Raw genomic sequence first — 13297 nt, forward strand, 5'->3', positions numbered from 1 at the left:
TTTTTATTTTTTTGTTGAAATAACCATGGTTCACCAGACATAAAATTTCTAATTTCTAAAGGCAAATAAAGGAAACTAGCAAAGAAACTATCCCAAAGAAAGTATTCTCTCTTGCCGGGTGTTGGTGGCTCATGCCTGTAATCCTAGCTACTCAGGAGGCTGAGATCTGAGGATCCCTGATTCAAAGCCAGCCTGGGGAAGGGAGGAAAATCTGCAAGACTCTTACCTCCAGTTAACCACCAGAAAACTGGAAGTGGCACTGTGGCTCAAAGTGGCAGAGCACTAGCCTTGACCTGAAAGGCTCAGAGACAAGCACCCAGGCCCAGAGTACAAGCCTCAGTATTCTCTCTCAAGGAAAAAGGGTGAAAAAGTACAGCAGTGGAGTTCACTGGATACTGATGGAGGTGAACTATAGAACTTGTAGGTGGAGATGGGAGGGAGGGACTGAGAGAGAATGAGGGAACAGATGATACTGTATGAAAGAAAGTGTACTCATTTCCTGATTCATGTAAATGTAACCCCTCTGTACATCACCTCTATAATAAAAATAATTTTTTTAAGTATTTGCTGAGCAACATTCAGATCAGAGAAAAAATTTTAGCTAGAATGATTTTGAACCCCTTTAAGTGGCCAAGTTTAACCAGTTAAAAATACTGTAGGAGGGGCTGGGGATATGGCCTACTGGCAAGAGTGTTTACCTCATATACATGAAGCCCTGGGTTCGATTCCCCAGCACTACATATACAGAAAATGGCCAGAAGTGGCGCTGTGGCTCAAGTGGCAGAGTGCTAGCCTTGAGCAAAAAGAAGCCAGGGACAGTGCTCAGGCCCTGAGTCCAAGGCCCAGGACTGGCAGACAAACAAACAAACAAAATACTGTAGAAAGTAGTGCTGTAACTCAAAGTGGTAGAGCACTAGCTGTGAGCAAAAAACTCAGGAATGGCACCCAGGCCCTGAGTTCAAGCCCCACAGCCAAAAACAAACAAAAAACCCCACAAATTCTACAAGACATCATTAGGTTGATCTGATGATCAGACTAAGGTGATGAAGACTAAAATTTATTAAAAAATAATTTTCCTGCTGAGCTCTTGCGGCTCACACCTGCAATCCTAGCTATTCAGGCTGAGGTCTTAGGGTTGCGGTTTGATGCCAATCTGGGCAGAAAACTCCATGAGACTCTTATCTTCAACTAACCAGCAAGAAGCCAGAAGTGGAGATATGACACAAGTGGTAGAGCACTCGCCTTAAGCAAAAAAGCTAAGGGAGAATATGAAGTATGGAGTTCAAGCCCCCAAACCAGTACACACACATATCATGCGTACACATACCTACATGCACAAAATCATTTTCCTGCCAACTTTATTATAAAGCTTTTAAAAATTACCGAATAATTGAACAAGTAAACAAACATCCATATACCCTTCAACTAGATCCACTAATTGTTAACAGCCTGCCATGTTTATTTTGTCACTCTTGGTCTCTCTCCATACATACCACCTGAAGATTTTTCTGGTCCCTGAAATGAAGTGGCATACAACATGACATCTGACTTTAGTAAAGCTGGCACAAGTTTGAAAACAACTTCCTGTGCTGCTGCCACAGTTGTAATATTATTGAGAGGTAAAAATAGAGACTGGATTGCAGGTGCTAGCCAGGACATAGTAAGCCCACTATAGTACTAGTCTCTATCTTTCACACTGCCTAGAATAAAACCTCTAGACAATACACAAAAAGAGAAACTGAAGGCTGAAAAGTAAACAAAAGCAAGTGGACTGTGGAGGAGTGAAAACTTGAAGAAACAATCTGTGCAGGGTTGTTTCCTGTTTTGTTTTTTTTCCTTGTCGTGTTTTCTCTTGTGGTTTTGAACAGTTGCAAGGTTAACATGGGATGTGAAACCCCTAAAGAAACTCCATCTTGCTAGCCAGGGGAGTGGGAATAAAGGATTCTGAGGACAAAGAATGGGAGTGGTACAAAAGAGGAATAAGCTGAAGAAGGGGGTTCCTAACACTGTAGAATACTTGACACAACCTAGGCTCACTCCTGAGCTATGCAGGCACATAAACTACTGCTCAAGTCTTAGTCCTGAGCAGGACACATATGGGACAGATCAAAGTAGTTTAACAAAGAGCTTGAAAACTGAAGTGACATTGGAACCACTGACATACAGTGAGAAAGATATCTAAGCTTTGTTGCCTACGAAGACAAAAATATCAACAATCTCCTGAGATAACCAAACAGGATTCTATCTCATGAGAGTATCAGAACAAATCCTGAATACAATCCACAAAGACCTAGGAAACGTGATCAATTCGGAAAGGAAAAGATAAAAATGCCAACATTGGGAGAAAAATGAGGGAGGAGGTAACAAACAAGTTTGACAACAAATGTATTTACTACCTTACTATGTAACTGCAACCCCTCTGTACATCACCTTGACAATAAAATTAAATTTTTTTTAAATGCCAACACTGCCTGACAGTAGTGGCTCAAACCTGTAATCCTAGCTACTCAGGAGGCTAAGATCTAAGGATCATGGTTCAAAGCCAGCCTGAGTGGGGAAGTCTATGAAACTTAGCTCCCATTAACCAACAAAAAGCTGGAAATGCTAGGTGTTGGTGGTTCATACCTGTAATCCTAGCTACTCAGGAGGCTGAGATCTGAGGATCACGGTTCTGTTGGAAGCCAGCCAGGGCAGAAAAGTCCATGAGACTCTCATCTCCAATTTAACCATCGGAAATTCTGAAGTAGAGCTGTGGCTCTAAGTGGTAGAGTGCTACCCTTGAGCTTTCAAAAAGCTCAGGGACAATGTCCAGACCCTGAGTTCAAGCCCCACAACTACCAACAACAACAACAACAAAAAAGCCAGAAATGAAGTTGTGACTCAAGTGGTAGAGTGCATGCCTTGAGCACAAAAATCAAGGAGAATGCCCAGGCCCTGAGTTCAAGCCCCAGGACCAGCACAAGGAAAAACAAAAAAAAAAGCAAACATCAAGACATGAAGACAGGGCTGGGAATATGGCCTTGTGGCAAGAGTGCTTGTCTCACATACATGAAGCCCAGAGTTCGATTCCTCAGTACCACACATACAGAAAAGGCCAGAAGTAGCGCTGTGGCTCAAGTGGTAGAGTGCTAGCCTTGAGCAAAAAAGAAGCCAGGGACAGTGCTCAGGCCCTGAGTTCAAGCCCCAGGACTGGCAAAAAAAAAAAGGTCTTTAAAAACTGAACAGTATGGGCTGGGATGTAGCTCAATGGCAAAGCACTTGCCTAGCAAATCCAACATCTAGGATTTGATCCCCAGTACAAAAAAAAAAAAGACAAGACAAAAAGACAAATACAGTTTAAAGAAAAAAAAAAAAAGAACTAAACAGTAGCTAAGTAAACCTAACATGCAAACAGACCACTTATTTCTTAGTTTAAGAGTTGCCATGGGGCTGGGGATATGGCCTAGTGCAAAGAGTGCTTGTCTCGCATACATGAAACCCTGGGTTCGATTTCCCAGCACCACATATATAGAAAACGGCCAGAAGTGGCACTGTGGCTCAAGTGGCAGAGTGCTAGCCTTGAGCAAAAAGAAGCCAGGGACAGTGCTCAGGCCCTGAGTCCAAAGCCCAGGACTGGCAAAAAAAGAGTTGCCAGGTTGGAAGACTGGGTCAGGTAGTAAGAGTGCCAGCCGATAAGGAAAAGCATTCAAGTCTGTCTCGGACAAAAATAAAATATAAGAAAGAAGGGGCTAGGAATGTGTTTTAGTGCTAGTGCTTGCCTAGCACTGGGTTTGATTCCTCAGTACCACATAACAGAAAAAGCCAGAAATGGCACTATAGCTCAAGTGGAAGAGTGCTAGCCTTAAGCAAAAGAAGCTCAGTGACAGTGCCCAGGCCCTGAGTTCAAGCCCCAGGATTGGCAAAAAAGAAAAAGAAAGAAGAGTTGAGACAAGGTGCAGAAAAGCTGTTTACCGGTGCTGAGACTGCAGTCTTTCTAGTGGCTCGGCCTTCCGCTCAATCCCTTCTTGAAATACTGCATCTGCTCTCTTAAAGTTTTCTCTGGCTTCATATTCTTCAGCCCATGAGATATAGAACTGAGCAAGTGAAACTCCAATCCCTTGATTGTGTAAATAACTATACATATCCAAAGGCTCATTGCATAAACGCCCCTGTAACAAATTGAAAGTGTTGAGAATTAACCAATTCTTGACTGCTGTGTGCAAGACAATACAGACACTACATCCATTTCCCTCACTGAAGCAAACAATATAATAGGATGAAGGGGTTCATTTAGGTTTACGTTTTTGAGGGTGGGACTGGGGATTGAACCCTGTGCAAACATTCTATCACTGAGCTGTATCCTCAGCCTTAGATGTGCAAAAAGCATAATGTCATTGTTCCTTATCACTAGCACCAGGTCAATGTAAGTGAATAGAAAAATTTATTCTAATTAGTTATTACTTTTAGTAGCTCTAGTTATAATATAATCAGACTCCTGGGATAGTTGCTTTAGAGATTTACCTAGTCTAACATTTCAAACGGCAATCTTGAAGTGTCAACCTCATGAGTAGGACTACAGTTGTAAGCCACTGGTGCCTACTGAAACATCATTTAAACATCATTTTGTTTTTTTAATGGTGATGATTCTAATAAAGATTAGAAAGCTTTTCCTGACTGCCAAGTAAGCACTGGTACCAATATGACCCTTCTGGTACAGTTACATAGTCCAATTATGTTTTTTGGTGGGTTTTTTTTTTAAATAACACTCATTGAGAAATCTATACACCTTATAATCAGTTTTAAAGGACATAAAGGACATGGTATATTTAAGCCCACTGTTACATAAGAGTCAATTTAACAAAGAAGGATTTATTACATAAACTTACCATCTACTAAATGGTTCAGGTTTTACTTTAGGTTAGTATTTGAAATCTAGATAGATAGCACTCGAGAAAGACTCACCAATTTAAGCCAGAGACTGAGAAATCTAGGGTCACCATAATAGCGCTTTTCTCCTTGTAGTGCTTCTACAGCCCTTTCTAATAATGTTGACATGTTACTCTCCTTCCCTCCTTGAGGGTAATTCTGCTCTGTCCAGTTAATATATCTGAATGGGAAGAAAAGGAGAAGATATTTTGAGTTGGCTGTGTACTTTTTCTTCTGGTTCTGAGATCCATGCCACCTTTCTTTCAGCAAAAACACTACTGTAGCAAAAGCATGTTTCTTTAGAGCTCTTTAACAACATAACCTAAGTCTATGTCTCTCAGACTTCCTTACAGTTATCTAAAACCTACTTCTGGAGAGACTGGGTATAGGGATAGTAAGGTTTTGCTTAAATGCACACCATAATCTCTAAATTTCTTCAATTTTAAACACCTCAGGGAAGCTGGGGTGCAACTCGGTGGTATAGCACTTGCATAATACATGCAAGGTCCTGGCTTCTATTCTTAGCACTGTATTTAAAAAAAAAAGACTCAGGAAGACACATTACAACTATTCTGGACCTATATCCCTCCCCCACCCCACCCCCCAAGACACTATTTTCTACTCTGATACAACACTATACTCAATATTCCCTAGTCTGAAAAATAAGTCCAGTAGGAATTATTTGCTAATGTTTCTGTTGCCCTTATAAGTAAAAACACCCACCTATCCCAAACATCCAGAGGGTCATTTCCAGCATAAAATCGAATTTCAGATTCAAATGTCCTGAAATTTAAACCGCAAATGTTAGCATGTGCAACCCTGATAAAGTGAACAAGTATCCCTTCTATGTTTATTCATATGCTTAAGTATTTAACATTGTTCCAAATAACTACACTAGGGTTTGAGAGCTTGCTAAAGAGAAACAAAGATAGCTGGGTCCCCGTGAGACTTTTTTTTTTTTTTGCCAGTCCTGGGCCTTGGACTCAGGGCCTGAGACTGTCCCTGGCTTCTTCCCGCTCAAGGCTAGCACTCCGCCACTTGAGCCACAGCGCCGCTTCTGGCCGTTTTCTGTATATGTGGTGCTGGGGAATCGAACCTAGGGCCTCGTGTATCCGAGGCAGGCACTCTTGCCACTAGGCTATATCCCCAGCCCCTCCCGTGAGACTCTTATCTCCAATTAACCACTACAAAGCCAGATGTGGAGCTGTGCTCCAAGTGGTAGAGCACTAGCTTTGAGCAGATGAACAGAAGAGCTCAGGGACAGTGCCTAGTCCCTGAGTTCAAGCTCTACAACTGACCAAAAAGAGAGAAAGAGAATATAAAAAAAGAATCTGATAACAGGAGAAATAAAATATGTAGAAGTTAGAGAAACAAGTTTGTGTGTGTGTGTGTGTGTGTGTGTGTGTGTGTGTGTGTTTGAAAATAATTGTACTTCTATTTCAGTAAGCATTCTGGGAAAAAAGTGTGTTGAATATAGTTTCCTGACTTGTGATTATTTAAAATTTTTCTCATCAAGAGAGTTAAATAGCACTCAAACCAAAAGTCCAATGAATCAAACTTCCCCTTTCTCCCACTTTTCCATGCTCACTTCCAACCATCATTTCCCTGCAAAATTTCTACTTAATCTCTCAAAAATCAATGCTATGAAAGTTTTCTGAAAGGCTCAGCCGTTTCTTTTAGTCTCTGAATGATTACGGTATTCTGTAAAGCTGCTTCTCCCAGGGTGAGTGTCTCATCTAGCAATCTGAGGAAAGGAAGAGCTGTTGCCAGGGAAAACGGAGGGCTTCTTTGAGGTGCTTGGTACTTTTCAATGAAGTCTTTGATGTGGCTTACCCTATGAGAAATATTAAATTTCTGGACAATTCTTTTCCCATTGGCTAACCAGATCTGTACATTAGTAATGGGTTCTAAGTTGTTCAGCGAAACAGCACATAAAGTATTTTTACTTTCAACTTCAATAATCTTTGCTTTTGAAACAATTTTTGGTGTAGCACTTCCTAGTCTATGACCCTGTCCTGAGAAGGGCTGGAGCACAGGCTTTGTCAATATACATATTTCAGATTTTTGTCTTCAACTTTCACACCCACCTCCTCTTTATCAAAAATTTCCTGTAATTCTTCAGGTAATTCCCCCTTCTTGATGGAGTTCAAGAATTGCTGACTTGCACCATCAGAGTAAGTTCTAAGTCATTGTTGACAGTGAACCCGTTTTTCCACAATTTTATATTTATATCTACCTGTTTCTTCTGTTCAGTGGGAGACAAGGATTTGGCATCAATCTTCTGAGCTTCCTCAAAAAGGCTGTCAACTAAGTGCTCACAATTCATTTGCTGGTTATCACTAAGAGGCTGATTGTCAGATCCTGTGTCACAAACCCATTCTTCTTTTATACTTTCAAGATTATCTACTTCTTTCATTCTATGTGTTTCTGAGCCCCGTCATCTGGAGAGGGATGGTTGAGGGAGTCCCCCAGCCCCACCCCCCAACCCCTGGGCGGCCCCGAACGGGCTTAACTCCTAGAAACAAGTTTTAACACAATATTTAAAAAGCAATAATATATAGTAATTAAAAGAACTGGAATGGGCTGGGGATATGGCCTAGTGGCAAGAGTGCTTGCCTCGTATCCATGAAGCCCTGGGTTCAATTCCCCAGCACCACATATACAGAAAACGGCCAGAAGTGGTGCTGTGGCTCAAGTGGTAGAGTGCTAGCCTTGAGCAAAAGAAGACAGGGACAGTGCTCAGGCCTTGAGTCCAAGCCCCAGGACTGGCAAAAAAAAAGAACTGGAATATGATTCTATTAAAACCCAGATTTGTGGGCTGGGGATATGGCCTAGTGGCAAGAGTGCTTGCCTCGTATACATCTCGTATACATGAAGCCCTGGGTTCAATTCCCCAGCATCACATATACAGAAAATGGCCAGAGGTGGCGCTGTGGCTCAAGTGGCAGAGTGCTAGCCTTGAGCAAAAAGAAGCCAGGGACAGTGCTCAGACCCTGAGTCCAAGCCCAGGACTGGCAAAAAAAAAAAAATATAATAATAAATAAATAAATAATAAAACCCAGATTTGCAATCATTAGCTGAGGGACATGGACAGGTATTTAAACTATTTTCAGTTCCTCATCTATAAAATGGTGATTATAGTACTACTTTATTAGGGTTTTTTGATTAGTCATGGGGTTTGAAATCAGGGCTGGGTGCTATCCCTAAGCTCTTTAGTTCAAGGCTAGCACTCTACTATTTTGAAGCACAGTACCACTTCCTGATATTTGGTGATTAACTGGAGCTAAGAGTCTCATGGACTTTCTCTGGATCTCAGCCTTCTGAGTAGCTAGGATTGTACGTGTGAGCCACATTTTTGCCACATTCTCAAAAATACTGTCTCTTTCTTTCTTTTTCTTTTCTTTCTCTTTCTATCTCTCTCTTCTTCCCTTCCTCCCTTCCTCCCTCCCTCCCTCTGTTTCCATTTTTTTATTTTTGGGGGGCCAGTCCTGGGGCTTGAATTCAGGGTCTGGGCACTACCCCTGAGCTTCTTTTGCTCAAGGCTAGCTCTCTACCACTTGAGCCGCAGCGCCGCTTCCAGCTTTTTCTGTATATGTGGCATTGAGGAACCAACCCAGGGTTTCATGCATGCTAAGCAAGCACTCTACTACTAAGCCACATTCCTAGCCCTCAAAAATACTTTTCTAAGAAGTTCACAATTGAGTACACATAAGAGATAGCAGATTTGGGTGAAAGCGTTAGCTCACTGGGAGAGTGCTTGACACTCATTTTAACCCCAATAGGTGAATCCTCTACCAGGGCTGGGGAACCTGAGGCCCTCTGGCCCTGTGAAGCACTCAAAGCCATTTGGTACACATACATTTCTGTATGCTTGTTGGCCACCCATATGCCTGTAGTAATAATTTTGTATGGCCAAGCATCCAAAGAGTAAAGTCTATTTAGGGGTCCAGAATGAGATAATATTTTTGGGAGACACTGTAATACGATACTTGCTTTCCCTGTTTATCACTGTACAAATTTATTCTTATTGATAAAGAGTTTGGCTTCTCCATAACCAAACGAAAGCCTATAGTCTTTATTCTTAACCATACTTGAGGAGCTCTTCAAAAGGCTGCAGCATAGAGCTGGGAATATGGCTTAGTGGCAAGAGTGCTTGCCTCGTATACATGAAGTCCTGGGTTCGATTCCCCAGCACCAAATATGTAGAAGAAAAATAAAAGTCTGCAGCATAATGAGCACAGATTCTCATAGAGTATTCCTCTTTCTTTTTCCTTTTTGTCTTTTTTTTTGGTCCATCCTGGGGCTTCAACTCAGGGCCTGAGCACTGTCCCTGGCTTCTTTTTGCTCAAGGTTAGCACTCTGCCACATGAGCCACAGCACCACTTCTGGCTTCTGTTTATGTGGTACTAAGGAATTGAACCAAGGGTTTTGTGTATGCTAGGCAAGCTCTCTACCGCTAAGCCACATTCCCAGCCCCTCCTCATTTTCTAAGAACAGTCCTAGTCTATCTTGCATAGATCAGATCCATGTGATCTACCACAGCTGGGGATGAATGATTACAGGTAGAACCCAAACCACTATAGATACCGTTTCTGCTGCTGAAGAGTAGTGCTACAGGCAGATTCCTGCTGTGCCAAAGCTCCCTGAAGTGTGGACATGACCCGCCCCTGCCGTAAAGGTTGTACATTTTCTTTACTCAGCTCCCACTCGTCGCCTTCCAGGGTCATGGCTTCACTGTGAAGAAAGGAACAAAATAAATCTGACGCCATCATTAATTTATTACAGAATAGATTGTATCCACATTTTCATGATTGGGGGTTGCATATGGAGGATGGCACATTATCAACATCATTCTACTCCTAAGCTTCTGAGCCTATCACCTATTCTCTAAATTTATGGCTGTAGTACTGCCTGATAAAGAGAAAACTCGGCAAGAGTTAGAACTATAAGAGTTAAAGGCAGGAATAAACAAAGTCAAAGGGTTACACATTTGAAAAAGTAAATTAAAAAAGCAGAACTTCTACCCCCTTTCACTTTGCTAATGTCTTCATTGGTCATTCAAGTAGGGAAAAGTAAATGTCCTTTTAAAACTCAGACAAACTGAGTATTTCTTGTTTTGTTTTGTTTTGTTTTTGCCAGTCCTGGAGCTTGAACTCAGGGCCTGAGCATTGTTCCTGGCTTCTTTTTTGCTCAAGGATAGCACTCTACCACTTGAGTCACAGCACCACTTCCGGCTTTTTCTATATATCTGGGGTTGAGGAATCGAACCTAGGGCTTCAGGTATACAAGGTGAGCACTTTACCACCAGGCAATATTCCCAGCCCCCTGAGTATTTCTTATAACCTGTGAGGAGAAACAAATTAAAACTGATTTAATAGGGGCTGGGAAAGTTGTATATGATTTTGGAATTAGCATTCATAGTTTCTGTAACATAAAAGACTTCATATGTTTTAAATTTTATTAGCATCCTGGTTCCAACTAAATTGTTAATGTGTCAGGCTGTCATTTTATCTCTGGTAAAGAAGAGATGTTCACGCCAAGGCCTTTTCTGGAGAATAAATGATTGTAAAGTAACCACATCCCCAAAAAGGCCCAGGACCAGCAAAAAAAAAACACACACACAAAAAAAAACAGCAGTTCTGTGCCTACCACTGAATGCATCACCTACTTTAATTTAAAATTGGCAAAGTGTTACACTAATATCACTTATGACTTAAAACTAAAATTTTACATATTGTGTGTGTGTATCCTGTAACAGAAGCTTACTGGTCAAAACTAGCTCTCTGTATTCTATTAAGCCTTTATTAAAGGAAGCCTTAAAACTTTTTTAGGAGGCAATAACAATTATGGAAAATACATATTATTCTTTAGAGCTCTACAGTGGCCTCTGACTGAGATATTATCTCTGGATTTAAAACAAAAACACAAGCTGGGGGCTGGGGATATGGCCTAGTAGCAAGAGTGCTTGCCTCATATACATGAAGCCCTGGGTTCAATTCCCAGCACCACTTATACAGAAAATGGCCAGAAGGGGCGCTGTGGCACAAGTGGTAGAATGCTAGCCTTGAGCAAAAGGAAGCCAGGGACAGTGCTCAGGCCCTGAGTCCAAGGCCCAGGACTGGCAAACAAAAACAAAACAACAACAACAAAAAAAACCCAGAAGCTGGGGTGCGGATGACTCAGGCCTATTAGCTACTCAGGAGGCTGAGTTCTGAGAATCGACGGCAGCCTTGGCAGGGAAGTCCCTGAGACTCTTATCCCCAACAAAATACCAAAACAAAACAAAACAAAAACAACAACAATCTGGAAGTGGAGGTGTCGCTCAAGTGGTACAGAGCTAGCCTTTAACACAAAAGCTCGGGACATCACCCAGGCCCAGAGTTACAGTACTATATGGCTTATGCTTGTAATCCTAGCTAGACAGGAGCCTGAGACCTCAAGGATTGCCTTGCCAGCTCAAGCAGAAAAGTCTGCAAGATTCCATCTCCAATTAATTAGTGAAGAGCTGGGTTGGAGGTATGGTTCAACTATGGCTGGCAGAGCCAGTCATGGACAAAGAAAGCCTCATAAATCTGAGGTTCCTGTTCAAACATATCAGTATCAGGCAAAAAAAAAAAAAAAAAAAGGAAAAAGAAAGCAACTGTGGTCAGGCACTGGTAACTCACACCTGTAATTCTAGCTACCTACCCTAGCTATTCAAGGCCAGCTGGGCAAAATATTCAAAGACCCCATTTCAACCAACAAAACCTGGGCATGGTAGCAATATTGTATGTACCAGTCATCTCATGCTAAACGGAAAACACAGAAGGATCACAGCTCTGGATGGGCCCAACATAAATGCAAAATCCTCTTGAGAAAAATAATCTGAAGCAAAAAAAGGGATAGGGCATGACTCACATGGTATAGCACCTGTCTAAGCTCAAACTCCATACTAATAAAAAAAATTTTTTAAAAGCAGCTATGACCTGAGGATATGGTTCAGTGAAAGTGAGCCTGCCTGGCAGGCCCAGGACTCAATTCTCGGCACAGCAAACTCAAACAAGACAAATAAACATGTGACTAACAACTTGAATTGTATGAACATTTTTTGCATGTGTGTACTGGTACTGGGATTTGAACTCGGGGCCTTGGTGCTGTCCCTGAACTTTCTTAACACTACTTTCTTATGAACCCTATAAATGCAACGGGGTCATTTATCTATAGTTCTAATAAAGAATATGACACTAGTATGCAATGGAAAACACGTTTTGTCGGATTAATTTTTCTTTATAGCTTTGGTGGGTCTGTGTGCGCGCGATCCCGGGGCTTGAACTTAGGGACTGGGCGCTGCCCCTCAGCTGTTGTGTTTTGTGCTAAGGGCTTGAGCCACAGCTCCACTTGTGGCATTTTGGGGGGGGGCAGTTTACTGGAGATAAAGGAGTCTCGGGGGGCCTTTCCTACCCGGGTTGGCTTTGAACCACGATCCTCGGAGCTCGGCCTTTCTGAGCCGCCGCGCTCGGGCTGCGGGTGCTCCAGGTGCGCTCCGTGCGGAGGGCCTCGACCCGCAAGCCCTCGGTCGTCTCCATCCGTGGAGTCCTTGGGATTGGGAGATCACTTGGAAGCCTTCGCGGTTCTCCCAGAACCGGGCCCGCGGCCCCCCGCCAGGGCGCGCTCCACCCACGAGGCTCGCCGGCGCCGAGCGGCGCTCCGCCGGGCCCGGCCCGGGACGCCGGGCGACCCCCGGGAAGCCGCGTCCGCCCCGCAGGCTCGGGCGGGGCCTGCCCTCCCCACCCCCACCCCCGCCGCCCCGCGACGGCGTCCGCCCGCCGGTCCCCCTCGACGACCCCGCACCCCCCACCCCCACCCCCACCCCCACCCCCACCCCCCGGGCCTACCTCCGAGCCGCTCCTTCCCACCGCGCCGCCGCCATCCCGCAGCCGCCCCGGGCCCGCCGCGACCCCTCCGGAGGGGGCCGCCGACTGTGCGGCTTGTCCCCCGCCGCCCGCTCGTACGGGAGAAACCGGGCTGCTCCGAGGCCAACGCCGGCGCCAGGCTTCCCCGACGAGCCAGCCCGGCCCTTCACGTCGCCTTCCCCCAAACCGCCAAGTTTAAATCTTAACGGTCCCGCGCGTCCGGCGCGGCCACGCCCTCCGCCCCAGGGCATTCTGGAACTTGTAGTTTTCCCTGCGCTTCCTCCGCGCGGGCGCGGTGCATCGTGGGAGTTGGAGTTCCCAGTGAGGCGGGCGGCGGCCAGGTCTGGCGCGGGTCAGCCCCGCCCCGGGGCTCTGGGCGCCGCCGCCAGGAGCGACACCTTGCGCGCCGGGCCGAGTCTGGCCTGCTTCGCAAGGGCTGGCCCGGCTACGGTCATCTCCTGCCGTCTGCCCTAAGCCTGTCAGCTGACTGGGGTCCTTAG

General features: G+C 44.3%; 1 protein-coding gene and 1 pseudogene across 1 annotated transcript in view; both read right to left on the minus strand.

The window, feature by feature from the left end:
- Window positions 1-12819, minus strand: part of Bub1b (BUB1 mitotic checkpoint serine/threonine kinase B) — a 35012-nt gene extending 22193 nt beyond the window's left edge. The window contains exons 1-5 of the mRNA XM_048332774.1: window positions 12780-12819; window positions 9493-9639; window positions 5629-5688; window positions 4942-5086; window positions 3952-4148 (exon numbers count right to left, since the gene is read on the minus strand). Coding sequence (XP_048188731.1) covers window positions 3952-4148; window positions 4942-5086; window positions 5629-5688; window positions 9493-9639; window positions 12780-12814 — 584 coding nt within the window. The 5' untranslated portion in view covers window positions 12815-12819. The remainder of the gene's footprint in view (window positions 1-3951; window positions 4149-4941; window positions 5087-5628; window positions 5689-9492; window positions 9640-12779) is intronic.
- Window positions 6338-7400, minus strand: LOC125340886 (annotated as a pseudogene).
- Window positions 12820-13297: the final 478 nt, after the last annotated feature.

This window comes from Perognathus longimembris, chromosome 23 (genome assembly GCF_023159225.1).
Source record: "Perognathus longimembris pacificus isolate PPM17 chromosome 23, ASM2315922v1, whole genome shotgun sequence".
In the NCBI taxonomy this organism is placed as follows: domain Eukaryota; kingdom Metazoa; phylum Chordata; class Mammalia; order Rodentia; family Heteromyidae; genus Perognathus; species Perognathus longimembris.